This window comes from Phasianus colchicus, chromosome Z, assembly GCF_987193195.1.
Source record: "Phasianus colchicus chromosome Z, bPhaCol1.hap1.1, whole genome shotgun sequence".
Classification (NCBI taxonomy): Eukaryota; Metazoa; Chordata; class Aves; order Galliformes; family Phasianidae; genus Phasianus; species Phasianus colchicus.
Window position 1 is genome coordinate 51,982,287 of NC_143476.1, and position 26,854 is coordinate 52,009,140.

General features: G+C 38.0%; 1 protein-coding gene across 4 annotated transcripts; it reads left to right on the plus strand.

The window, feature by feature from the left end:
• The first annotated feature begins 3,102 nt into the window (after nucleotides 1-3,102).
• Nucleotides 3,103-26,283, plus strand: GKAP1 (G kinase anchoring protein 1). Of its 4 annotated transcripts, none has more exons than XM_090131373.1 (14): nucleotides 3,103-3,415; nucleotides 7,648-7,715; nucleotides 9,028-9,288; nucleotides 10,190-10,333; nucleotides 15,561-15,638; nucleotides 16,272-16,404; nucleotides 17,841-17,863; nucleotides 18,568-18,699; nucleotides 19,102-19,203; nucleotides 21,409-21,472; nucleotides 22,892-22,962; nucleotides 23,916-23,993; nucleotides 25,457-25,512; nucleotides 26,094-26,283. In XM_090131373.1, the coding sequence occupies exons 3-14, from the start codon at nucleotides 9,076-9,078 to the stop codon at nucleotides 26,251-26,253; spliced, it is 1,254 nt and encodes a 417-aa protein (XP_089987499.1). In that variant the 5' UTR covers nucleotides 3,103-3,415; nucleotides 7,648-7,715; nucleotides 9,028-9,075; the 3' UTR covers nucleotides 26,254-26,283. The 4 variants fall into 4 exon arrangements, with proteins under 4 accessions (XP_089987499.1, XP_031458264.2, XP_031458266.1 ...); XM_031602404.2 differs by lacking the exon at nucleotides 3,103-3,415 and adding an exon at nucleotides 3,815-3,964; XM_031602405.2 differs by lacking the exon at nucleotides 3,103-3,415 and adding an exon at nucleotides 4,381-4,535.
• The last annotated feature ends 571 nt before the right edge of the window (nucleotides 26,284-26,854 follow it).

A 26,854-nucleotide genomic window follows, 5' to 3' on the forward strand; every position in this document is an offset into this window, starting at 1 on the left:
TACTGTGAAAGCATTTCTATTAGGGATAATACTGCGCATTATCATATATCTCACACTGTTCTACAAATAAATATTGTTTTTAAGTTTCCAGAAATGAAAAGCCTGTTCTTGATGAACATAAAGTAAGCAAAGGTAAATTTAAGAAAGTACAGTTCAATCAGTAGTAGATGTCTGCTGATGTTTTAGAGCAAAAGGTGTCCAACCTTTTGGTTTGTCTGGGTTGTACTGAGTTAAGAGGAATTGTTTTGAGCCACATATAGGTTGTTCCAAAAGTAATACTTCCTATTTATTTTTATGCTAAGTACAACAGATTCAAAGAGCACAAGAACACTGTTTCATACAGGAAATTCTCAGCTACAAAACACTAATTTTCAACATATACACTATCATTAGCTATGCATTTTCACCACTGATGAACAGAAGCCTACATGCCATGCAGGCAAAAACCTGCACCAGCAAAAGTGACCCACTGTCACCACTGCCAAAACGTATCACCCTCCATCACCTCATCCACCTGCTGACATCCATTGTTTGTGTTCAGCAAGAATCAATGGACAGGTACAATTTTTTTCTGAACTGAAGAATTCAGTGACACCCCTTTGCTTCACGTGCACTTCCATGTCAGAGGCCATTCCATCAGACTGCTCCTCTGCTGCCATCTGTTGCATGGTAACAACATGGAATGGAATGGAATGGAATGGAATGGAATGGAATGGAATGGAATGGAATGGAATGGAATGGAATGGAATGGAATGGAATACTGGTGGGAAGATTCAACCTCTACTGACGTACCACCAGTTATACTTAACATATATATGTAGCAAAACTTATTTTTAATTAAAATATTCAAAGCAGTAGCTAAACCATAAAACTAATGGGATAGCTGACTTTGTTTTTCTGAAGCTAATGCATCAATCTGGTTCCATGGCAGTGGTTGCAATTCTTGCTACCAGTTTTATTTAGCTTTTTTTGCCAGTGATCTGGATGAGGAGATCAAGTGCAGCCTTAGTAAGATTGTGGATAACACCAAGTTAGGTGGGATTGTTGATCTTTTAGAGTGCAGTAAGGTGCTGCAGAAGGATCTGGATGGCTGGATTGATAGGCTGACTCAACCTGCGCAATATTCAACAAGGCTGAGTACTGGGTGCTGCACTTGAGTCACAAAAACACTGTGCAGTTGGATCCTTCACTGTGGATAAGTGGCTGTAAAGCTGCCTGACAGTGAAAGACCCTGGGGTGTTAGTTGCGAGCTGGCTGAAGATGAGCCAACAGAGTGCACAGGTGGCCAAGAAAGGCATCCTGCCTTGTATCAAAATAGCTTAGCCAGCAGCAATAAGGAAGTGACTTTCCCCTTTATATGGCACTGGTGAGATACCACACCTCCAGTTTTGGGGTCCTCACTGTAAATAAGATATTGCTTCAGCATATACAGAGAAGGTCAGAGCTGGTGAAAAGACTCAAAAACAAGACTTGTGAGGAGCAGTTGAGGGCACAGGAGTTGTTTAGTCCAGAGAAAAGGAAGCTGCAGGGAGATCTCATCACTCTGAACAAGTGCCTAATAGGAGGTTGTAGCAAAAATAGTGTAAGTCACTTTTCTTAGGTGACAAATTGTAAGAAGCAAAGACACACTCACAAGTTTTGTCAAAGGTGGTTTAGATTGGATAAGAAGAAGAGTTCCTCTATGGGGAGAGTGGACGGGCATTGGTCTTGGGTAATATTGAAGTTTCCATTCCTGGAGGTATTTAAGAGACAAGTGAAAGTGGCACCTGGCGACACGGTTTAGTGATGGGGCTTTGTCAGTCAGGTTGATGGTTGGACTTGAAAGTTGGATGGTTGGACTTGAAGATCTTGAAAATCTTTTCTTATTCAGGGCCACCAACCTTCACATTTAATACTAGACCAGGTTGCCCAGGGCCCCATCCAATCTGGCCTTGAACTCCTCCAGGGATGGGGCATCTCTGGGGACAGACTCTCTGGGCAATCTGTTCCAGCACCTCACCACTCTCTCTGTAAAGAACTTCCCCCCCCCCCCCCCCATCCAACCTAAATCTTCCCTCCTTCAATTTAAAACCATTTCTCCTTGTCCCACAGTTATCTACCCTTTCAAAGAGTTGATTCCCCTCCTGTTTATAGGCTCCATTTAGGTACTGAAGGGCTGCAATGAGGTCATCACACAGCCTTCTCTTCTCCAGGCTGGACAAGTCCAGCTCCCCCAACCTATCTCTGTAGTGGAGGTGCTCCAGTCCCCTGATCATCTTCATGGCTCTCCTCTGGACCCTCTCCAACAGCTCCCTGTCTGTATTGCACTGGGAGCCCCATGCCTCGATACAGTACTCCAGATGGAGCCTCACAAGAGCAGAGTAGAGGGGAACAATCACCTCCCTGTCCCTGCTGGCCACCCCTCTTTTGATGGAGCCCAGGATACCATTTGCCTTCCGAGCCACAAGGGCACACTGCTGGCTCATGTTAAGCTTTTCATCTATCAAGACCCCCAGGTCCTTCTCTGCAGGGCTGCTCTCAAGGACTGCTCCTTCCAGTCTGTATGGATGCCTGGGATTCCTCCGGCCAAGTGCAAAACCTTGCACTTTTCTGTGTTGAACCTCATTAGGTTCACCCAGGCCCACCTTTCCAGTCTGTTGAGGTCCCTCTGAATGGCATCCCTTCCTTACAGTGTGTCAACAAAAAAAGTTATCATTGGGGAATCAATTTCTTTAATAAACTCATTCCCTTTACACTACAGATTTTTACTTATGAACTATGTATTATTGGCAGACATAATCCCATGCAGAGACTTTGCAGAAATCCTCTGACATGGAAATATTAATTGCATCACTTTTGAGAAAGCAAGTCTTGCACTAAGTGAAGTTTTACCCAATCTATACAAAAACAAACAGAAAGAAAAGTCACAACTCGTGTCCTTAGGGACTTAAAGGTGAGTTTAACAGGTTTTAGCTATGTGGGGGTGCAGACCTTTTACCCTGGGAAAGCAAGTTTTAGTTAAAGTGATTTGAAGATCCCAGATCGAACCGAGTTTGACCCAGCAGACGATAGCACGTCAGTTCCGCTCTCCAGGCTCAGAATGTTCATTAATTGGGTTATTCCGCCCTCGCTTCACCTCATCAAATGCACGTTTCGTGGGGGTTTTGCTACTTCCTAGATTTTACTGAACGAACGAACGCCGAATGCGACGGCAAACCCCGCGGTACGCGGCTGTGGGAGCAGGAGGAGCGGGCGCTGGGTGGGTTCGTTTCTGCAGACGCACGGGATGCCGAGGTGACAGCGCAGCGCCGAGCGCGGTCGAAACCTCCCCTACTGGGACAGCCGCGACTCCGCTCTTATGGCGATGCTCTCCGACAGAGAACGCCTCTCCGAGACAGCTATCCAGCGGGCTCCCGCTTCACGTCGGCCGGCGCAGGTCAGTCGCTCCGTGGCTTACGGAGACCAGAGCGGACTCGAGCCCCGCACCAGGCTCTCTGCCTTAGCGCCGCTTCAGCCCCAGCGCCGAGGCTTCTCTCACCGCCGCCGCACGGGCAGCGGGCAGCGGGCAGCGGGCACGCCACACGTGCGGCAGGAGCGCGCCTGCGCCCCGCGTCACCCGCGCCGAGCCTAGCGGCCGGCCCCGCTCCCCCCTCGACCTCTGCCGTTGCGGCAGCCGCGCGCCCGCTGTTATTTTGACCCAGGCGGGATCCCGTAAAGGGCGCCCGGCCGCCTCGAGGCCCGGCCCGGCCCGGCCGTAACGCCGCCGCGCGTGACGCAGTCGCGCAGTTCCGGGCCAACCAGCGGCCGCGGCCGATAAACAAACGTGCGGCCCGCGCTGCAGCGCCCCGCCCCGCCACTCCGCGCCGCGCCCCGCCCCCTGGCCGCGCGAGTCCGGCTGCCGTTCGCCGTCCCCCGGGCCGTTATAGCCGCCCGCCGAGGGGCTGTGGCCGCTCCCTTGCCTTCTCGCAGCGTCGCCGCGACCGGAGTGAGTGTCCTGCGGGTCGTGCCCGTCCGCCGCCTCCGCGCCTGCCTGCCCTGCCCTGCCCTCCTACTGCTTTGCCCGCCACGGTGCCGGCCGGAGACGGGGCTGCCCTGCCCTGCCCTGCCCGCGGCGGGCCGGTGGCCGTGGAAGGAGAGCTGGGGCCGGCGCTCGGGCTCTGTTGGAGCGGGCCTCACCGGGTCCCGGCGGCGGAGCGGCGGCCGTTCCGTCCGTCCCGGGGCGCGTTGGGCGGCGGCGGGCGGCGGCTCGGGCGTCCCGTCCGTGCGCCCGTGGTGGGCCGCCCCGCGGCGCTCCGTCCCGATTGCCCCGTCCTTGACGGGGCGCTGCCGGCAGCCGCCGTCCCCTCGCGCCGCGCGGTGCGTGCCGGCTGCGTGCGGCACCCGGGGAGCGGGGCGCGGGTCTGTCAGAATGCGGTAACTCGCCCTGCGTTAACTTCTTCGGGGACGGGAGAGCAAAAGTTGCGGAGGGCAAGCCTTACAGCCGGCGTGCTGCGAGGAAGTTGAAGTCAGACTTGCCTGGTCGCTCCTGCGCTTTCACCCTGAGCCTAAAGAACGATGTATGAAAATGTCCTCCCTCTCTCAAAATCGCCTACTTTCTGAGAACTGCGGGTGGTAAATTCGCCCGTAACCCGTTCGCCTTTTAAATGCTGTGCATTGGTGGCCGCTGTGTGTGCCGGTGCTGCGGCTTTCGCGTGGGTTTTGGAAGCAGGGTGTGTGGCACTGAGGTTGGTTACTGGAGGAGCTCACTGACAAGTGGATGGCTTGAGTTGGCTTCAGTAACTTTGTGGATTTAGAACGCTTTGATGTATCCGCATAGCTTTTGGTCGGTTGGTACAAAAGACAAAGGTAACTGAAGAAAGGAAAGCTGGTGGTCAGGCTGGGTGGGTCAGAACTCCCTGTAAGCACACTGGTGGAGATAAAGCTTGTTGTAATAACTGTACCGATGGCCAAAGATCAATAGGTCAGGTGCAGGAAGAGCAGCACTTGGTCTGAGCTGGCAGAGAATGAACTTATGCCTTCACACCAATGAGTACTGTGTATTTTAGTGATGTCTCAGGTTTGCAGGTCCCCCGAGGTAAACACTGAGGCTGATCAGTATTTAAGGTGTTTGTTAAGCTTATATAGTAATTACAGATGGTCACAAATACTATATTAGTAGTAGAAGAAGCAGGAAGATTGTGTGTAGAAAGATGCTGTTGTCTAAGTTTCAGAAAATGCGTCTTTATTAAGGTGAAAGAGGGTTAAAAGGAAATCATGTGTTTTTGAGCTCTTCAGCACGTTTTCCTTGGAATAGTAGAGTATCACGTTTAAAACTGTTGTAATTCCCTAGATGCTTGTAAGCTGCTATTGAAATTGGCCTGGAGTCGGGTGGTGTACTTCTCGATTCTTAGTGGTGGGCAAACCTTCACCAGTTATATGTGCATTCATGTGCAAAGCTGCACACAGACTAGCAAGTTGCTGGTGTTCAAACTGAGTTAGTGAGTGTCTTAGCATGTGTAGTGGGCAGCTCACTGTAGTCTTTAAAACTAGAATAGTTCATAATCTGTCTGGTGTGCTTTATAGGTTAACGTGAGTCACCAATACAGAAAGGATTCCAAGTTACTGGAACTCTGGATACAGTAAAAATAATCTGTTAGTGGAGACTGACGTGATTTGTAGAAGAGTATAACCAACGAATAAAACACTAACAGATTAATGGTTGATAGTAATAACATATGCTTCTATGTGGCCTTAAAATTATGTGGTATACGTGTGTAGTGCTTATCTTCAGTTTGTGATGCATGAAACTGCACAATACGTATAGTCCCAAACAGCTCCTCCAGTTTGGAACAAACTGCACAGACTCAGTCTGCTAGTGATGTGCAAAGCAGAAGGTTTTGAAGTGGAGTTATTAATTGGTGTTGCCTGTCTATCTGTGCCATAATGATGTTGCAACTTGGAAATCCATCGCTCAGTGATCTCTTAATACAGGAGTAATAGCACTGTGAGACACTGGGGTCTTCTCTGAAATCTGTGGCAATACAATTGCTAGCACAGAACACAAGTGAAAACAGTACCACATGCTTAAAAGCACATTTTGCTTCCTTTTCCTCCTCTTGTAGGTTTTCATTGTAATCTACATAGTAGGAAAAGGAAATATCTTGTTTTTAGATAAAACAGGCTTTGGGGACAGACTGTTACTTCCCAAATTTTACCAGGCTTCACAGCTCTTACTTGGAATCTCTGTAAAAAAAAAAATTAAAGTGAGGTTTCTGTTCTTTGCTTGGTCTGTGGAACTACAAAACTCTCTGTGATACATGAACACTTCTTTTTGCAATCTAAAAGCTTCTTTAAGCAATGTCTCAAGCTCCAGAATGCAATGCTTTTTATTTATTTTCTGATTGTCTATAGTAATGAAGAATACTTACAGTTTTGTACTGGAGTTGTGGAGGAACTGAGAGGGGTACAGACAGATGTGTCAGTGGGCTAGCAAGTGCCTGTTGTCAGCTGAAAGCTTTTTAGTTGTCTATCATCTGGTTTTCTGAAGCGGGGGCAGCGGGAGCCAAAGTTTGAAACTGAAATGCTGTACTTAAAACAAATTATCTATCAGATCTGCAGATGTGATACTAAAATCTGAAGCCTGGCATGGTGGCAGTCTGGAGTGAATCACTGTGTCTATCTTTAAATGTTGCAGAAGTGGGGTAATTAGATCCTGCTGTAATATGAATAGTTGTATTGAAATGTCCCACTAACTAAATTAGCAATGTTAACAGCTTTTCTAGTCTTAACTAAAAAAATAACCGGTGATCTCATGTATTTGCTGTTTCCTTTATAAACTCTTTTCTATCCATTTTTATTCTATATAAATAAATATAACTGCGGAATAAACATTTCTCTCATCTTGTCGTTGCCATTTTATTTCAGTGAATTGTAACAGTGGAATTCCATGGGTAGTACTTATTAAATATACTTGTCAGCTGGACTTTTACTGCATACCAACTACATTAAGATAGCAAAGGTATACTTACTGTATTGTATCTGTAGATGAAGGAGTAGGGAGTTTGCATTTATATTTCAGAATGGTGCAGATCTTCAGCTACATACAATGTTTGTACCCATGCAATCAAAAAACAGATGTATCTGCCACCATTACCTGCTGTAGACTTTAATGTGTTGTACCAATTAACTGTTTGCGTGAAATAAGACATATACCACAATTAATAGAGAGGGATTGGAAATTCTAGACTTCTACTGAGAAGAGTACTGTACTTCACTAGCTTATTTTCTTGCTCAGGGAGTCTGCAGTCTTCAGTGTTATCTGGTTAGTGCCAAGAGCAACATCTAGTATTGTTTTTTGTGTAGCATGACTGAGCACTTGTCTCTGATGCCTTTTATTTATTTTTTTTCTGTGAAGGTGCATTTGTAATCTCTTCTCTGAGCTTCAGGTTCCAATTTACTGCATGTGAAGTTAATAAGAGTACAGAGTCTCTTATTTTTAACTAATTTCCTAAGCTGGATAACTCTACAGTTACTGAGAATTAAAATATATTTAAATGTCTGCATACTTGTACACATACAGATGTATGGGCCCCAAAATCTGTATTTACTGTGCTATTTTTGACACTTAAAACATGACAAGTTGTTTTAGGTACTACTGACCTGGGTTTCTTGTATTTTTTTTTTCCCTAGATCTGTGGTTGTGGTCTGATCAAAGAATCTGAACATCAGCATCAAGTAGACTCACAGTTTGTTGCACGGTATGTTTTATTCTGAAAATATGTCAGGCTTCACTATCTTTTTTTCTTTTTGAAAGAAGTGCAGTAGGATAATGTCTGATATGTATGTCATACAATTCTTTGTGTGTCAGAAATGCTGTTTGTAACTTCTGTAAACTTGAACAGAGCAGTATGAGCTTACACATTGGTTCCTTCATCTTTGAGAAGTGAAATGTCATATTCCTTTTAAATAATTCTTTTAGGTAACGGTTTTAGCTATGCTGTTATTATTGCCTGTTGATATATCTGAATATACTGGGGCTACAATAGAAGTCTGTACTTGAGAAAATCTGGAGTTAATTGATAGAAGGAGCCTGAGTCTTCTGTAGGTTCTCATGTGGGTTGCTTCTGTACTATTACTAAAGAAAATCTAGACAAACTAAGCAGACATTGAATTCATCAAACTATGAAGATTACTTCTGAGTATAAGCAAAAAGTGTGTTTTACTAAATCTGTCATAATACATCAACATATCTAGTATTTGTTTTCAATGTAATTGGTCATTGCAGATGAATATGTCCACTTCCAATACTCTACTAATTTTCTGAACTCTGCAAGGAAAAAATGCGATATTTTTTCACCAAATATATGATTTTTATACTAGATACATGATTTAGGTTTTGGAATGATGTCATGGGGAAATGTATGTGTTGTTTATAGGTATGGGTGGCAACTGCCACCCACAGTTTTAGTTCTGCCTCTCCTCAGCCACCCTTTGTTTTGCTGTAAAAAACAGGTGAATTTAATGTTTGAGGACATTACTGGTGAAAATGCTAGGCTCACCTTCCTGTGAGGAATACTGTTTATTGAATTTCCAGTGACCTGCAAACAAAACTGAACTTGTGAAAGGAAAGGAGGCTTATCTCGAACTGGCGCCTGCATATGCAGAATACCAACTTTTTGAAATCATGTTTGTCAGGCTGCAGGGACAGAATTTGAAACTGTTTTGTAGCAGTACACTATTCTGTTCTGTTGTGTCATTTTCCCCCTAGAACATGAAGGCCAGTTTCTTTAGAACTGACTACTTGCACTTTTTTTCCACCCACTAAATGCGGTCCCTCAGGAACAAATGCATTAGCTTAAAATATCTGTTTTATAGTTTATTCTTTCTTTATAGAATAGTTTTTCAGATATAACCTAGTACAATGTAGTTAAAATACAAAAAAGTGGTAGGTTTGTTTTTAATTCCAACCTTGTCTTGTGCTTTCTGAGACAAAACTTCTGTGGGTGACAGAATCAGATTACTTGTTCTATCAACAATGTTTTCACTTTCAATTCTTTGCTACTTTCCCAGGAAACTCTTCAGTGAGAGAAGCAGCTGAGTAGAAGTTCAGACATAGCAATGGCATCTGTTGTGATAAATTCAGTTCCTACCACTGCATCTCGTTTTGCCTTACTGCAACTGGAAAGTGATACTGATTCAGAGTCTGGAAAAGGCAGAAGTGGCCAAGGTGCTGGTAAATCTCAAGCGTTAGAGGGTAGATCTTCTACAAATGAGAAAAAAAGAGAGAAAAGGAGAAGAAAGAAAGAACAGCAGCAGAGTGAAGCCAATGAGGTAAAAGGGTTGCAATTCCAGCAGTGGATAGGATTATTATCTGATAAATACCCCCTTTTTTTTTTTTTCTACCCCTGAAAAGTGACTTTTTTTCTTTCTTTCTGTGAAAGGAATTCTACTGAATCAAATTGCATTTTTTTCTTTTTTCAAAATAGTTCTTTGTACAAGTTGTTGTGTACTTCGTCTGATTAAACAAAAATGTAGCTCAAACTATAGAGCAGGATAAGGAAGTCCGTTTGTAAATTGATGCTAGATTGTTTTTGTGCTGCCTGTGTGAAATAGAGGGAACAGAATGTGTGTTACTGCCTATGCTTTTACCAGTGAATGTCACCGAGTTCCAAAATTGACAGGTTTTCACTATCAAACTTTTTAATTATGTGAAGAATTAAGATTGCACTGTTATTTCCATGTGGTGCAGCAATTAAAGGTAATTTTTATTATAAGTTCTTAAAATGGCACCAATTTTAGAGTGTTGAGAAGCTTTAAAGATTGTCTCCCTAATTCTTTTTCCTACCAGAACCTCTAGTTCCTCCGTTGTTTCATACCGGGACTGTATACCACATGTTCATTGATATGGTATTTAATTTAGTTCAGGTGTGAGCCCACAGTAATATCTGAACCAACATGAAAACTGAAGTATGTCATAGATCTGTTCAAAGTATTTTCACCTGGCAAGATATATTTATTTTATGTTGTGTGACTGGTGTTTCTAATCTACTACTAAGAAAAATTCTGTAGTATGGTATGTACTGTACTTGATTAAATGAAAATGTAGTCCAGGCTATAGAATAGAGTAAAACACATAAGTCTGTTGGCCTGTGTCAGAATACCTTTATTAGGTATGTTAAGGCTCTTTCGTATTAACACTTTGATTAACTTGAAATGGAATTTTGTTTTTCAGCTCAGAAACCTTGCTTTTAAAAAGATTCCTCAGAAATCCTCCCATGGAGGTTGTCTATCTCAGCATGAACAAAAACTGCACACTACAATGCAGAAAGACTCTCAGGAAGAAAATTGGCAAGAGTGGAGGCAAAGAGATGAACAGGTACAGCTTACTATATTCAACTGTCTGTGGCTTTCCTGAAGTATGCTAATCAATGAAGTTGTCTGCTATGCAGATTTGTTTTCTTTTAATGTAGTTCATTATGTAAATCTTCTGGCATCTGCACTCTCCACAATGAATTGAGAAGAAAGAAGTTTTGACTGCCATTGGTTTGCCCTTCAGAATATTCAACTTTGCACAGACTTTTAAGAAGAATTGTGAATAAGCAACACGAACTGGAACTAAAAAGCATTATTGAAACTTCTTAATTCAACTTCTACACTGGCATGCTAGCAGCTAGTAGAATGCTGTTTTCACTCAGGGAGGTTTTCATCTCAAATCTCACCAGAAAATATTGTCTTAAAGAGATTCCTATTGTAGTTGAGAGAGAAATGTAGAAAACTATATTGACAAAAAATGACGTATAGATGCTGTCCTTGTTTTTGTTTTTTTTTTTTAATATCGCTAATGCTTTGATATAGGTGCTTCCTTAAATGTAGTAATGTTTTGCAGGATTCTGGATGCTTGTCCTATTGGTGGAGTAATGATCTAATATTTCCTTTGAAAATTTTCAGAGCTAATTAGCTTCAGAATTACTTTATGTGCTGAACAAAACAAACTTGTACCTTTAAATGTTTTTATATTCTGCATGCTGTGAAGCAATTATTTCAGTTAAAAAGGAGAATATTAGTCTAATTATTGAGTTTAGTTTGTCTAACAATTTTGCCATCCAATCATAAACATTTAGATCCTAATGACATCTAGACTCTGCTACTGTGAAGTTGCCTTGGATTTGTTTCTTTATACAATAACTGTAGAGTACTTACCATAATAGTAATGTCACCAAAATCCAGGAACAAAACTTGTCAACCCAACTGACAGGTTAGAAAGCTGACACTTATTTACTGCTGGACGCAATCGTCCTAGTGTGCACACCCAGGATGTAAAGCACCCAGATATCAAAGACCTTAATGTGTGATTCTACATACAGTTTCCATGAAGTGCCTGTCTATTTCTAGAGTAGCTGTATATATTAAAATCTAAAGCTGTGCATGTACTATGTTGATGAAAATGAGAACTGTTTGAAGCATATGAAAACTACATTTTATTAGGGGAAAGCCTGGGGATTGACTGCAAAGCGAGTTCAGCAAACTTAAAAATTTAGAACTCCCAAACAACAACAACAAAAAAAACCAAAAACATTTGTTTGCCCAACTACCTTAGTTTAGTCAAGCTTGCATCATATGTTGGTTATTGTTATTAACTTTCGATTTCCTTATGTACTTTTTGAAGTTATGGTTGTATCATAATACTTGGTAAAAATCTGTGTTGAAGAACACAATTGGCATGTAGGCTCAAATTACAATTTACATGTTTACCCGGGTGAGGAAGTATAGGTTCAAATTCTTCATATTCAAAAGGCATGAACTACTAGTCAGTTTCTTTTGTCAAATAATGCAATATCAATGAAGAGGTAAAATTTGAATGATATACTGTAATAAAGGTAATGTTCAACACCAGATGAGAAACCGTGGCTCCCTGCTTCCATAGCAATACTGTGAGAAGGGATACTGCATCTTCTACTCTGATAAGTGTTCCTTTTGGAATATTTACCCTTCAAACAATCATTCTGCTGACACTTTCCTTTTCTAGATGAAGTCAAAAGTTAGATTTGTCTGAACCACAAAGCTATTCCATACATATAATTCACAATGCTAGTCTGCCATGTTCAGTGCTTTAGAGAGAGTTGCTTTAAGTGCTTTGTGCATTGATGTCAATTTGAGGGATTTTACATGTACCCAGAAATTGGTATCAAATGTGCCTTGAGTATGTGAGAAAAGGAATATGGTTTCTGGACTTTGTATAGGCTTAAGTGATAGTGGGCCTATAGCTGTCTGTTTAGAAGCAGTTGGTCTGTGTGTATAGAAGCAAGACTGAATTTGCTTAGAAGGCCTTGGTGTTGAGAACTGTCTTTGAAAAAGTCTATGCTGCAGCTCAGCTTTGAAAGTGGTAACCTTTGTTCTAAACACAGCCAGCTTCACTCAGCTCTGTCCTGAATTGAATGACAACTTGGTAAATTAATAAGATTATTTTTGTACTAGAGGTTCCACTATATTAATATTTGTTTAACATTTGTAACATTGTGGTTGTACAAATGCTTGGTAATTTAGAATCTTGTGTGCTAAATTATTACCTAAACACATTAAGTGATAAATGCCAATCTCAACTTTATTGTGAGCTTATCATGTTTTTTCATGTCAACTGTTCTGTTTTTGGTTCTTCCTTCTTCCATCCCCATTTTCTTCTTTTTTGTGCTTGTATGGATTTTTTCAGAGTAAAAGGAAATTACTAATTTTTGTTAGATAACTGCCATGGTCAGATTGAATCCAGCAATTCCTGTGGGCAAAAGCAGTCCACACATTTTGGAGGAATTTTAATTTATTTAATGTCAGTTGACAAGCTTGTCATTACTGATTCTGGTATTGAAAGAAAACAGGCAAATTTTAAACAAACAGAAACAAAATACCTCACCCTGGGAAAAAAATCCTCAAAAAGAAATCAGAGAAAACCCTCACTCTTTATGAAAGGTCTCATCCCCACTTTTTGTTTTCTCCTTGCTGCACTCAGCAGCATTCAGTCCCCTGGGTAAAGCTATGAGCAGTGCAGAAGATGGGAGACTAGGGTGTGGTGATACCTTCACTGTAGCAATCCTGTGAAAACCATACTTTTAGGCTCCCAATCAAGTTACTACTCCACTCCTCCTCCTAGGCTTCTGAGGCTGGTTTACTTGGTTAGTACTCACCACCCATTTCTAAGCTGTTCTCACAGGGGTGCTAAACTCCTCCAACTGCTTCAGTGGCATCAGCAGCTTGGGCTGATAGGCTCAGCTGTGGCTGCAGTGTCAGGCACAGTCCAGCCCCTCACCTTCTCTTGCAGGTGCCACCTTACAAGTCCTTCCTTATCTCCCCCACTATCAAAATCTTCCCTGCTGGGCCCAGTACAGTTGTTACTAAGCTTGAACCACAAACTAGGCTCAAAGTTAGGAGTGACAGCATCCTGAAGCCTATGTGAGGTCTTGTAACAATTTAGTTTGAGAGTACTTTGTTTTAACTTTTCTAAATATTATTTTAGTCTGGTAGTAAAAAGAAAAAAACAACAAAGAAAGGTGTCTTCTAGGGTTTTTTGTTTTCTCTTGTACAAGACTGATTAGAGGAATTGTTGAATAAGAATTTCAGAGAATGCCTGTGCTTACAACATGTAATAAATCACTTTTAAGCATATGACCACTCATAAGCTTCTAAGGATTAAATAGCTAGCGTACACCACTCAGTTCAGCTTAGTTGAAGTACAGTAAGTAAATTAAGTCAATTTTTCACTCTAACAGCTCTTGCAGTTTATACTGGAGTGTGTGTAAAGGACCTTAATTTAAAATATGAAGAACAACAACAACAAAAATCTGCCACTTAAAGTAGCTGTCATTAATAATTAATTAATAGCACTTTGGCTATGAACGTGAAAAGGAGAAAGCTATGGTGAAGAGGCTCCATTTGGCAACACATCACACAGATGACTGTAGTGATTTCTTAAAACCAGACACATCCAACCTACGGGCTGCATGCGGCCCAGCACAGCTCTCGCTGCGGTCGCTCCCCCTGCTGCTGTGTCATCATGGCAGCAGCTGTGCCCCACTGAGCGTCCTGCCCCTGGGACATGGGGATGGCACTGTGCTTGATTTGCAAGCAGATTATGTCAGTTTTCAGATTGCAGTTTGAAAAGATATTACACGCAGAAACATGCTGCCAAATTTGATGTGTATCAAGGAGTGCTTTGTACAGACAAAGTACTGGAACTGATAAAAGGCTGTCACGTCAGTAAAATATTAAAAAGTTAAAACTCAAATGGCCTCTGTTATAAAAGCATGATAGCAAGTCTGATTGCAAAAAATTAAATCGGAGCCTTCCTGATGGTGAGTCTGTTAAGCAATGTATGGAAAGCAAGACATATGTGTACTGGTTTAAAAAAAAAAAAAAAAAAAAGGTGGATTTTCCTAAAAATCAGTTTGTCTCACCAGAATGCTGCCAGGTGAACTGAAAAAATAGCAAAATTTATTTTAACAGTTTTACTTTCAAAAAATTTTTTATCTTCAAATCTTATTATTGTTAACAGATGAAAGTATAGATGCTACAGATATGACTCAACTTACCATTTTCATTAGAGTTATTCATAACAAATGTGAAGAAATGGCTTCTTTGGTACTATTTGAAGACACAGTTAATTCTGTTGATTCATATGAAGCAGTAAAAAATTACATTAACGCAATTTTACTTAACCTTTGTCAACATATCTGGTATAGCTACTGATGGTGCCCCCAGTGGTGATTGGTTTAAAAAAAAAAAAAAAAAAAAAAAAGAGAGCCTTAAAAAATTAAGAGATGATACAATCACAACCTGAAACTCTGGTTTGATGAAATAACATTGCATGGAGCACCAAGAAGATTTATGTGCAAAAGTTTTAAAAATGGGTGTCATGGAAACTGTTGTCAAAGCTGTGAATTTCATAAAGTTCAAGGGACTGAATCACCAATTCTAGGAATTCCTTAAAAATATGGATGTTGATTATGGGGACATCAATTACTTTTCTGAAAGAAGGTGACTAAGTCAAGGTAGAATACTGAGAAAGGCGTTATGATTAGTAAAGTCAGATGAAGTCCTTTATGGCATCAAAAAGATAAATTGTGCTGGAATTTAAAGTGTAAAAATGGCTCTCCAATTTAGCATTTTTGATGAATTTGACCTCTCATTTAAATGATTTAAACATGCATCTTCAAGGTGAAAATCACCTTATCTGTGCTGATATGTTTTAAACAACAAAAACAACAGAGTATGCTTACACAGAACAAACATCATCTTTTATGATGATGCTTTTCATCCCTTAACATCTGATTTTTCCTTTTAGACTAAATCCAGAAAAATTTTTAAAGAAATCTAATATAAATAAATCTTCAGGGTGGAAACTGTTTTCCGTAGATATTTGTAAGCATACAACCAGTAGTCCATCCATTATGCAGATTTGCAGAGCAAGTTATTTTATTGTTGATAATGCCATGTATCGCATCAATGAAGCTTTTTGTCAACTCTGCCAACATACGTATCAAAACAGAAATTTTAATGCGGTCTTAGAGGCTTTTTGTTGTTAACAAGGTAGTCACAATGTTGATTCTTTTCTTCAGCTGACATCTGAAATGTTTGAAGCTGATCTCGAAAAAGCATTGCTGCTAAGCAAACTGGAATATGAAGAGCACAAAAAGGTATTTGTAGGATTCATCTTGATTTGAAAACATTAAAAGTTTGAAGATTGAGTTTCAAAAGTAAGGTAAATCACTCTGTAAAGTGCTGTACATCTGGGACAGTGGAAACTTGCTAAAAATATTAATGCAGATGTGGGGGGAGGTGGTGTGCAGATTTAAATGGATATCATTTAACAGCCTGTCTGATTTTAATAGGAGATAAAGTCAACTGATAGAGCATCGCTGTGCGCTAATAGCTCTAACTCCTCCTAAATGAATAAGCATATTTTGAGAATAAAATAAAGATACAGTGGACCTGTTTTTTTGCTTGGTTGTTTGTTTTTTTTTTTTAAAAAGGAAGTGCTAACTTATACTGTATATTTATCATTCTGCCTTCCTGCATTTCATTGCATTATATTCTCAATTTGATTTTTTTGCTGTTTAGTGAAGAGCAATGCTCTCCTTCAGAAAGCAGAATGGATGTTTAATTGTTCATATGCACCTTAGAGTCTTTATACCAGTATGAAGCCTGTAAATTGCTGTTCAGGCTAAGATTTCCTTTAGTGTATCATTACCATATTTTTCCTTTATAATGCTTCAGGGGAAAAAAAAAAAGTATTGAAGAAAATTATCAGTGGAACTTTATTCTTCTAGGAATATGAAAACATTGAATGTACTCCACCTCAGTCAAAGTCTGTGAATAAGAAAGAAAAAAGAAAGAACCAGCAAGGAAAAGACAAACCTCTCACTGTGTCCCTGAAAGATTTTCAGTCAGAAAATAATATAGGTATGCCTTATTGTACCATGTGAGCTGTTTTACTTGGAATTTTGATAGTGTGTTTACTAAAAGCAAAATGCCCTTCTGTCTTTGTTCATTAATACGATGCTTGTACAAATTCTAAATGAGTTGGAGGTAATATTTAAGACTAAATCTAAAAGTTAAATGTTCATTAAATAACAATGTGCAATTATCAGGAAAAAAAAAGAAGAGGTTACAGAAAACATAATTTCATGTATCCCTGTAGTGGGAGGTAGATTCACGTAGTATCTTTACAAATCTATACTACTATTTTTGTTTTGTGTTTGTTCTTTGTTTGTTTGTTTTTTTTTTTGTGGGCTGTACTGAGTTTAGTCTCCTCAGGCAACTGAGTTTTTCAGATTTGAGTAGTAGCAAGTCACTATTTGCCTTTCTTCAATACTGTCTTTCATTAAAATCAGTAAATATTGGAATTATTTGTATATGCTCATTTTTACATGTTTAGAATTCTTTCGTCTGTTTCTGTAGAGCAGAGGTTGTGAATTTTACTGAAGAAATAAAGGTAGAGTCTGAAAAAGGAAGAAAGTAATTTGATTTTTAAGGTTTCTTCCTAAGGATATTTTTATCTAAATAACAATATTTTCAGAGAATCTGAATATAGGAAGAAGACTGATAGCACAGCATTAATATCTTAATTCAAAAGAATGAAAGGCATTCAGGTTTACAGTAAGAAACATGCCTAAATAGACTTTAAGAACAATACCAACCAAATAGTAAGTTTGTGTACCAAAGACACTGTCTTTAACTGAAGCAAATGTATGTGGGATGCTGCTTATACTTTTAATAGTGAGGAAGAATAGGGATACCAATATAGAGATCAGCCCCAAACATACTTTATCATCCTTGCTTCTAATTTAAGAATGTCAGGCATTGGAAGGGACCTCATAAGATCATCTAGTCCAATCCCCTTGCTGGAGCAGAAACACACAGATCAGATCAGACAGGAACACATCCAGGCGGGCTTTGAATGTCTCCAGAGAAGGAGACCCCACAATCTCTCTGGGCAGCTTGTTCCAGTGCTCTGTCACCATCACTGTTAAGAAGTTTTTTCTTTTCCTTCAGTGGAACCTCCTGTGTTCCAGCTTGCACCTGTTGCACCTTGTCCTGTCATTGGATGTTACTGAGAAGAGCCTGGCTCCATCCTCATGACATTCACCATATATTTACTTATAAGCATTAATGAGATTATCCCTCATTTCCTCTTCTTCAAGCTAAAGGGACTCAGCATTTTCTTGTAAGGGAGATGCCCCACTCCCGTAAATGCTTTTTTTCCTTTTTCAACATGGCTTTTAGAGGTGGGTTAACACTGAGAAATTCCACTGTCATTTTCAAAATAGCTTGTTTTAATAGCCAACAGTGTAAGATTTGAGAGACTTACTGTACTTTTTTCTTTCTGTTCTTTTCAGATAATGTTGCTAAAAAACATGAGGTAAGTCTGAATTTTTTATTAAACCTGTTAGAATAATTTTTATGTTTAGGAGGTAATTACTCAGGCACTCTCTGTATTGCCAAACTACAACATATTCCCAAACTGACTTCTTTGCGTTTATAAAAACTTTACAGATGTGTATTTAATAGAAATGTATGTCTGTAGGTAAGCATTTGGCAACATAGGATTGGCTTTCTTAGAGCTAGTGCTTGTTTATTTAGTTTTCAGAAAGTCTTAAACTTTGATGCAACTTGAAAATGTAAAAGCATGTTCAAAAAACAAAGACTGTTGTAGAGAAAAAGAAAAGCGAATCAGGTAAGAAATTACTGTAATGCAATTATTCTCTGGCTCAGTGCACAAACATAAAAACACCTAGCAGGAAGAATAGTTGACACTGAAGTGAAACAAATTAGCGACAACATAGTGCAAAAGTATAAAATTCTAATTTCATGTTTCTGTCAAATCTCATAATCAGTTAAATGTTGGCTTTTAATTTCTAGGCTCTTCAGTTAGTATCATATTCTTTAGATGGAACTCAGAATATTCTCAGGATCTATGAGATTTAAATAAATAGATCAGAATGTTTTCTTTTTTTCCATTACTTAAGCTATTTTTAAAGCATGTTGTTTTTATCTCATTATTAATTTGTATAAAGGGAAATCTGCTACAATACTTATTTTTAACAGGAACCAATCTCTTTTCAGACTCTGAATGATGGAGGATTTTTCCATAAGCTGGAAGACGATGTTCATAAAATACTTGAAAGAGAAAAAAGGAGAGACCAGCTCACTGATTGCAATGAAATAGATAACTGCACATCTTATGAGCATAACCAGGCACGTGAAAGGGGAGTCACTCTTAAGTGAAGAATCGTCTGAGAATTAGAAGAGAGCACCTAAGTGGAAAAAAAACATTAAAGCATGATAATCTTAAAATAAACAACAATTAAAAATAACAAAGACAAAAGCAACCAAATATTAAAAACCTGCAACACTGTTTTTAATACTTTTGTCTATCGGAAGAGATATTTAAATCAAATGTGATCCAAATAATTGCCCCACAGAACATGCCCATATCTATTCCTGCATTTCTTATTCATCCTTGTGGCATTTGTGCAGATATACTTTACTAATTTTCATCATTGATCCTAGTTTACAGTAAAAAGAAATAAGTTGCCTTTCACAGGAGACAAATTCAGATTGCTCTATTATTAACAAACAATGCTTCTTTGTTTACAGGAGAGTGGTATGAAAGACGGAAAAACAGAACAACTAAAATTTGAGCTTGAAAAGAAAGATGCAGAAATTCAGCAACTTAAAAATATAATAACTCAATGGGAGGTATGTAGTTTATAATAACTTCAAATAGTAAACAAAATCTAACTTCATTCACATCTTAATATATATTCTAAGTGTGTAATAATCTGTAGAGATAGTTTAGCTTGGTCTCAGATTATCTTTACAAAGCAAAATTATTCTGCTACTACTATGTGAAGTAGTCTTTATTGGTAAGTTAAGGATTTAAAAATAATTAGAAGAATCAAGATAAAGCGTCTGGACAAACTTCCTCTCTGGTAAATCTGCTGCTAGTTGCTTCTAGTATTGCTGGGGTTTTGTTTTTGTTTTTGTGTTTTTTTGTTTGTTTGTTTGTTTGTTGTTTGTTTGTTTGTTTGTTTTACCATAAACAAAGAAAAGTCCTTACTCAGAAGTTAGCTCTTCTTGGAGCAGGAAGTTGGATTTTCTTTGGTCTTTTCCAATTTATATTACTTATTTATTTTATTTATATTTAACTAAGGCTAAGCTTTCTTTGCATTTAAGAACTACATATAGGATTGGATTTTTTGTGTTTTTTTTCTTTTTTTCATTTTTTCCTTTAGAGATTCAGTCCATTACCTGAAGTGCTGACAGACAACACTGAAAGAGTGAATATTTTGTCAGGTTTAAGAGGACTCCTTTAAAGCTGTAGTGTGGCAAGAATGGAGCCCTGTATTCCTATTAAACACAAGTAAAACTGAAATCAGATTCAGTACATGCTAAAACACAAAAGGAAAATAATAATTATATGGTATTGTCAGAATAGCTGGAGAAAATGACTAGTTGCTTCCATGTTTTCAGGTAACATTAGCATTGACTGGGTAGTGTCTAAAGAAAAAAGGGCAAAACATCCATGTGTGACAGGTATTGTAACAAAATAAAGCAGTGTGGAATTACTTTCAAATTATTTTATTATGACTTGTATTCATTGCTTATGGTAGACTGAACAGGTTGATTCTGGAAGTGTTCTGATGCTTCAGAGGAGTTATACTTGTAGTAATAAAGGCATGAATTTCATTAGAAGCTGTTTTCACCATGTACTAGAGTTGGACTTTCTGTGTGAAATTTTTTTGAGCTATAAAGCCATATAGATTTACCATATTAGCACTTTACTGCATTTGGCAGAATCAACACAATGCATAAGGATATTGGTGAGGTGATGCATGATTATACAGCTGTTTGATTTTTAAAAACTTATCCAGAGACTCTAATACTGTTTGTGGCCCTAAAAGGTCTTGCATAAGTGTATTTTTTTTGAAACATTAAATGCTGCATCTGTTAAAAAGCACTCTCGTTATTGTTTGTGGTTGTGTTAGTGTTTTGGATCACTGGAATTGGAAGGTTCTGTTTAAAATGAATGTTCAAAAAGAACAAAAACAAAGAACACACTAACTTCGTGGAGCTGCACGTTATAAGCTTATGCACATGTGCATGGTTCCATGACATTAAGTAAGAGGGCGCTGCACTACCCATACTAATAGCTTTTTTCATGTTTGCAATTAACTGGAAGGTAAACAACTATTTGGGGGAAGTAAGATTCTTTATTGAGATCCAGTGTGATACTAAATGAGAAGTGGTAGATTCTTTATTGAAGAAAAAAGGGATATATAACTTCTTAGTGAACGACTTTGTGACAGAAAAAGTAAGATTACAATTAAGATATATGGCTACTACTGACAATGGTAATCAGTTAAGGAAAAGACTGCCTTATGAAAAGGTGTAGTTAAAAACCATAACTAAGAAAAAGAAGGGGAGGAATTCCTGAGGTGGAAAGAGTTAATAAGGAAACTGTAACTAAGAACTGTAAATTATAAAATTATCTGTAGAACAGTGAGATCTTATCCTATTAACCAAGTAATATGACAACTGTTTATATTGTCCAGAAAGTTTTATAATTATGTGATATATGCATACTTTTCATTGGAGGAGCATTAAAGCAATGGGCCTATATATAGGTTTAGCCAGATCTAAACTGTGGTTTCCAGTGACATAACTTTCTTATTTTAAATTTCATTAAAACTTGTATTTGCCTTACTTTACTGACTTTGCTATTAACCAATTTTTCCTGTCATGTATTCATTACTTTGGCTGTGGCTTAATTAAAACAGACAATGTCTGTTTTAATTCTCTGCAACAGTCATAATTTTCAATTCTGAAACCTTTGAGTCATGGTTATTTAAAGAATACCTTTTTATAGTGTATACAGGTAATAATTTATTTTCTTTCATACAGGCGAAATACAAAGAAGTAAAAGCAAGAAATGCACAGCTTCTGAAGATGCTGCAGGAAGGTGAAAGTAAGAGATTCATCAGGAAACTTGGGAGCTCTTTTGAAAACCTAGAAGGAACTTTCAAATCAGATTTTTAAAAATAAGTGGGCACAGTGACAGCTATAAGGAACTAGAAGGCTATTGATTTGCAGCAACTCCAGTGAAATAACGCGTTTGAACTACACATATCTACACATATCTACGCATATCTGATGTTATACGATCAAAAAATTGGTTGCATTTTGATACTTTTCTGTGAAATTTGAGCTGCTCAGTTACGGTTTTAGTGACACTTTGAGTTAAACTGTGTATTGCTAATGACTTGATCTGTTCTGGACTGATCTTGCATCAAGTATCTCAGATAATGGTAAATGTTCAGTTCATGTATCTATGCAAGCTGTGCTTTAAACTGTTGGACACAAGTCTTTTACCATACGTTCAATAGGGACAGCTAAACCAGAGTATCGTATGTGAAACTCTGGTAGTTCTCTGTTGTAATTCTGTAGTTCCCTGTAATTCATTTTCTGTCAAAGATTGAAAAAAAAAATTATACATACATATATACTTAGATCCATGTATGTAAATATTCTAGTAAATTTATACTTGTTATGCATAATTATCCTTTAATATCCCTAATCTTGCATGATGGTTTGGTTCGGTCTATGATACTAATTTTCTTACAAAGTTGTTTGCTTTTCAGTTTCTTAATTTGGCTCTTGAATGTGGTTTATCTGAGCTAGCTCTTCTTAACTCAGAAATCTAGTTGTTTTTTTTTTTAATGTAAAGTGTGCTTATAAGCAAGCTAAGCTGGTTGAAACATCAAGAAGATGATTGAGCAGTGCAAATTTTAGCTGGTCAGACTTTATTACTTCAGGTCAGTCTCTGAGTCAAGAAATGTCTTCATCATGTGAGAGTAAAGAAGTGAAGGTTTTCTCTATGTATATGGGAGTATTAATGTAGAATAAAAGAAAGCAATTTTGTGGTTTTACTAGATCTGATCTTGCATTGACTGAGGCTATTCTATATTCCATTGGGATAGACAGTCCATAGCAAAATTGAGCCCTGAAAAAAGCTTGCTTTATTCATATTGAGAATTTTAATTTATCCACAGATACTTCATAGGTGCTAACTAGTTTAAACAGATCCATATTTAAGTAGATATTTAATACTAGTGTAAACTTCTGTGGCTGTGACTGAGCTCACGTGAAGCTTACAATTCAAAATTTTCTTATGGACTTCTTTCACAGTGAATGTCTCTAAAAATCCTTGCTGCTTACAGGGTTAAGTATGGGTAAGTAGTGCAAGATTGGGGTTTAATCTTCAGAACTTACTGAGCTGCTACTAATGGCACTGGCAACTAATAATTACATTTGATATCACAGTGCTGTTACAGATGAAGACCTGCAAATACAGAAAAATTCTCATGCTGTTTCTTTCTCTCTGTAGTGAAAGATAAAGCAGAAATACTCCTACAGGTGGATGAATTGCAAATTATAAAAAATGAATTGACCTTACAGGTAAGCAAGGATTTTTTTTTGCATTTAAAAAATGCTGGTTAAGGCAGTCATAGGAGGAAACTGAAATCAAAACTTTAACCAGAAGATGTTACATTCTTTAACCCAGCCCACTATGTGTCAGAGAACTTGTAAATCTCTGCTATTACTACTCAGTTGTTTTCTTCTGTTAAGACAGCAGACTTCAGCATGCCTGAAAGGACTTTGCATTCAACAGTAATTTCGGAATATCATCCCTTTGTAACTAGGGACAGGATTTCTGAAAGGTGTTTCAGAAGATGTTTTTCTCCTGATGGTTGTTTTTGTGGATTTTTTTCATTGCTGCCATTGGTTTTGGTTCCTTCCTCCCTTCCTTCCTGTTTGCTATCTCTAGTCGTCTCTAGTTTGAAAAATGCTGGTCTGTGAACACAAGTAAGCTACAGATAACTTGCAGACGTGACTGTTGGCAAGCCATCATAGTGAAAAGCACTCAAGATTTTTATGCTTGGTTTTGGTTTGCAGCTACTCTTACTTTTAAGCCTTTAGCCTATGTAAACTTATTATATAACATGATTGTTATATAATATATATAATATATATATATATTATATAATATATATATATATAATATATAAATATGATACTGATTTTTAGACATGATATATTAATCTTATCTCTACTGTGTCATAAGCATCATTTAAGTGTTCTGTGGAAGAAATTACAACGAAGTCCAAAAGTCAGAAGAGTTTCTGACTTTATGGCTTTCATATAACATTAAGGTAAACCAGTAAATGTTGTGTGGGAAATAATGGTTGTTAAAGACTATTTTACTTGTACTTTAGTTGATATGCAGTCACACGTTTACTTGCTTTTCCCCTTGAATCCAGCATGTATTACTGATGACTTAATGACTTAATTACATTGATGTAAAATTGTACAGCATGCTTTATAAAAATTAGTATTCTATACATTTTTAGGTAACTACGCTTCATGCTGCATTAGAGCAAGAAAGGTCCAAAGTAAAGCTGCTGCAGGCAGAATTAACAAAATACCAGGTATTGTTATTTTACATATGGTTAAGTATGTTAATAACTGATTTTTTTTTTTTTTTTTAAATTTTAAATATGATTAGTTCAAGCTGTAGTTGGGGACTGGGGGTGGGGAGAGGGGCATAGTATCAAAACAAAGTTTTGGCAAGTAGAATTCTGTTTTGTACTTTGAAACTTGAACTATGCTGGTAAACAGCAAAAGCAAGATGTTCTTTTCCTATTCTGTGTCTGCATGCACTAACTATAGACTTCATAAATGTGGCTTTTTTGCCACATTTTTTCCTCATTTCTGTATTACAGTTCTGTCTCTATACAAATGTTTGTAGGAAATTCATATCAAGTTATGTTGAAATTCATTCAGTCTTGCTGACTGCATGTTCGACTGCACGTTCAACTTCATAACTAATGCAAAAGATATTTAGTGCATTTATGTCAACTGCTATATGCTTAACATTCTGGCTTTTTTTGAAAATAGCAGATATTTGATCCCATGAGATTGAGGATGTGTATTTGGCCATGCCTTAGCACATTTTAGTATTTTTTCTTTGGCTATGGCCTTTTGTGTAGGTTACAGGGACAGCCTGCATTTATTATATGATAGAAGCTCTTCAGATAGTCCTGTAGCCTCAGTAGCTTGTCTTCTCCAATTACACAAATAATTTAGCATTATGTTGGTTTGTAGGTATTCTCTCTTTTTCTGTTGACTTTTCCTCCTCCTGTCACTTTATTGTAAGTAAGCAAGTTGTTTCTTACAACTGTCTTGCAGCAGTGCCAAATGTAGGTAGCCCCTTATAGACAAGCTCTACGGTGAAGCTGAGTGCACGTGCTGCTAATTGTAAATAATATCGTAAATAAAGTAAATCTGTTACTGTCAAATTTATTCATATCCTACAACAATTGTATTTTGCTAGCATTTAGTACTTATTTGTAACCAGACAATTTTCAGTAAGAATTTATTTTTTGATTACTTATAATAAGCAGGATTAACAGAGTAACAGCAGAGACTTTACTAAAAAATGTGGTCTTCATTATGTGCTTTGTTATTACTCCAAAATCATCTTCCTGCCACTCTTTTTCTCTGCTCACCCCTGTTATGATTTAATCTTTCCACATCTTGCTGTATTTCTCTCTTTATCCATCATAATATTTTTTTCCATTTTTTTTTCTATTTTTTCCCCCGTTTTTCTTGTTAATTTGCTTCTTTTAAGAAAACAGTTTTATCTGCTATGCAGGGATTCTTTCTGCTTCTATTATTCTCCACTGCAATCTCTGCATGGAGACCAGGATGACACTTCTTATTTTTGTGATACTGTCTTTTGATGACACTGTGTCCACTTTCTTAATTGAAAATTGTTCTGAATCAGGAGGACACACTTCAAAAAATAATAAACCAAAAATGTGTGTGTTTTAAAAATTAGAAAAAATAGTAATAAATAAGAAATAAATAAGTGTATTTTTTTTATCACCAGATGTTAAAGGCCTGTGTGCCTACTGGCAGAGTTTGGAAAAAAGATGTGCTACAAAGGTATAGAAAGCATAAGTTGTGGTTCACTTGCACAAATATGACATACACAGCTCTGTAGGACCAGACAGGATGCCTGCAAAGAAGCCGAAGAAGCCTGCTGATGTTAGTGCTACTCCAGTCTATCATTTTTAGTCATTTGGAGAGCATCTTTTATATGGGCAGATAATAGTAAGACAAAGGGGAGCACTTTAAAAGAGGGAAGATTTAGGTTAGGTGTAAGGTGGAAATACTTTTCTCAGAGGGTGGTAAGGCTCTGGCACTGAGATGTGGATGCCCCCATCTCTGGAGTCATTCAAAGGCAGGCTGGATGGTTTCTTAGCTCCACAGCAGGTGGGCTTTTTGAACTAGGTCCCTTTCACCTAACCTGTCATTTATCTATCATTTAAGTACCTCGACTGTTTTCATTATCTGATGGGTTCATGTCCCATAATATTTGTATAGTTTAACAAAACTACCTTTTTTGTCTTACTAATTGATGCTACTTCAGTTTAAAAAATAACTGCAGATAGAAAGTGTCATGTCTACTTATTAACTAAATGCTAAATTTTTATTTATTTTTATTTATTTTTATTCTCTTACAGAGTGGGAAAAGAGGGAAAAAGCACTCAGAATCTGACCAATACAGGTGATCTCCTTTGCCACCAGATTCAATTCCGGAAAAAAAAAAAAGTAAATCTTTCTTCAGGGTTTTGCAGAAATTTATATATTTGTTGTACAACTGCTCAACTATGCAGTTTTTGAAGAAAAAATAATAAATACTAGTTTAATTAACATTCTGAAAACTTGATTTGTTGCGCTTTCTGCTAAAGAAAAGTGAGAAAACTAGTATTCTGGCAAAGCTCAAACTTTAATTGTAATGCCATTAGTTTTTCATCATTCAATAAAACTTACTCTTGCATTTCTGTGTTTGAATTCTTGCTTCTGTAGAATTTTTCTAATTAGATAGCTTCACTTAAGCTTCACTTAATCAGAAATTAAGCAAAGGTGAGGTGATAAATGTACAAGAAAGAGAAAAAGGCTCCTGTTCTTTGAATATACTTACACTGTGTAGGTTCTATACTGCTTTTATGATAGGTGTTTTAAAAATATTTACATCTGGAAGTTTCTCGTGCTGAAATTAGGAATTAATTTCAGGGGAAAAAACAAGGTTTTAAGTAGGGGAAACTAAGGTGTCTTTGCCCAGAAGAAAAGAGAAGCTCTCTACAACAGGTTAATAAGACGAAGAGCATGGAGGAAAGATAGAAGGCAAAGTACAGGAAATGTACACAGCAGACTGAAGAAGCAAAACTTCTGGGATCAGTATGACTAAGTATTATATAAAAAAAAATTACAGACGAGAAAA

What these genes read in the sequence shown, in the direction of transcription:
- GKAP1 (XM_090131373.1), top strand. Translation starts at nt 9,076, where the DNA reads ATGGCATCTGTTGTGATAAATTCAGTTCCTACCACTGCATCTCGTTTT. An exon ending in TCAGTCAGAAAATAATATAG is followed by an intron (nt 16,405 to 17,840) that starts GTATGCCTTATT and finishes TGTTCTTTTCAG; the next exon opens with ATAATGTTGCTAAAAAACAT. An exon ending in ATATAATAACTCAATGGGAG is followed by an intron (nt 19,204 to 21,408) that starts GTATGTAGTTTA and finishes TCTTTCATACAG; the next exon opens with GCGAAATACAAAGAAGTAAA.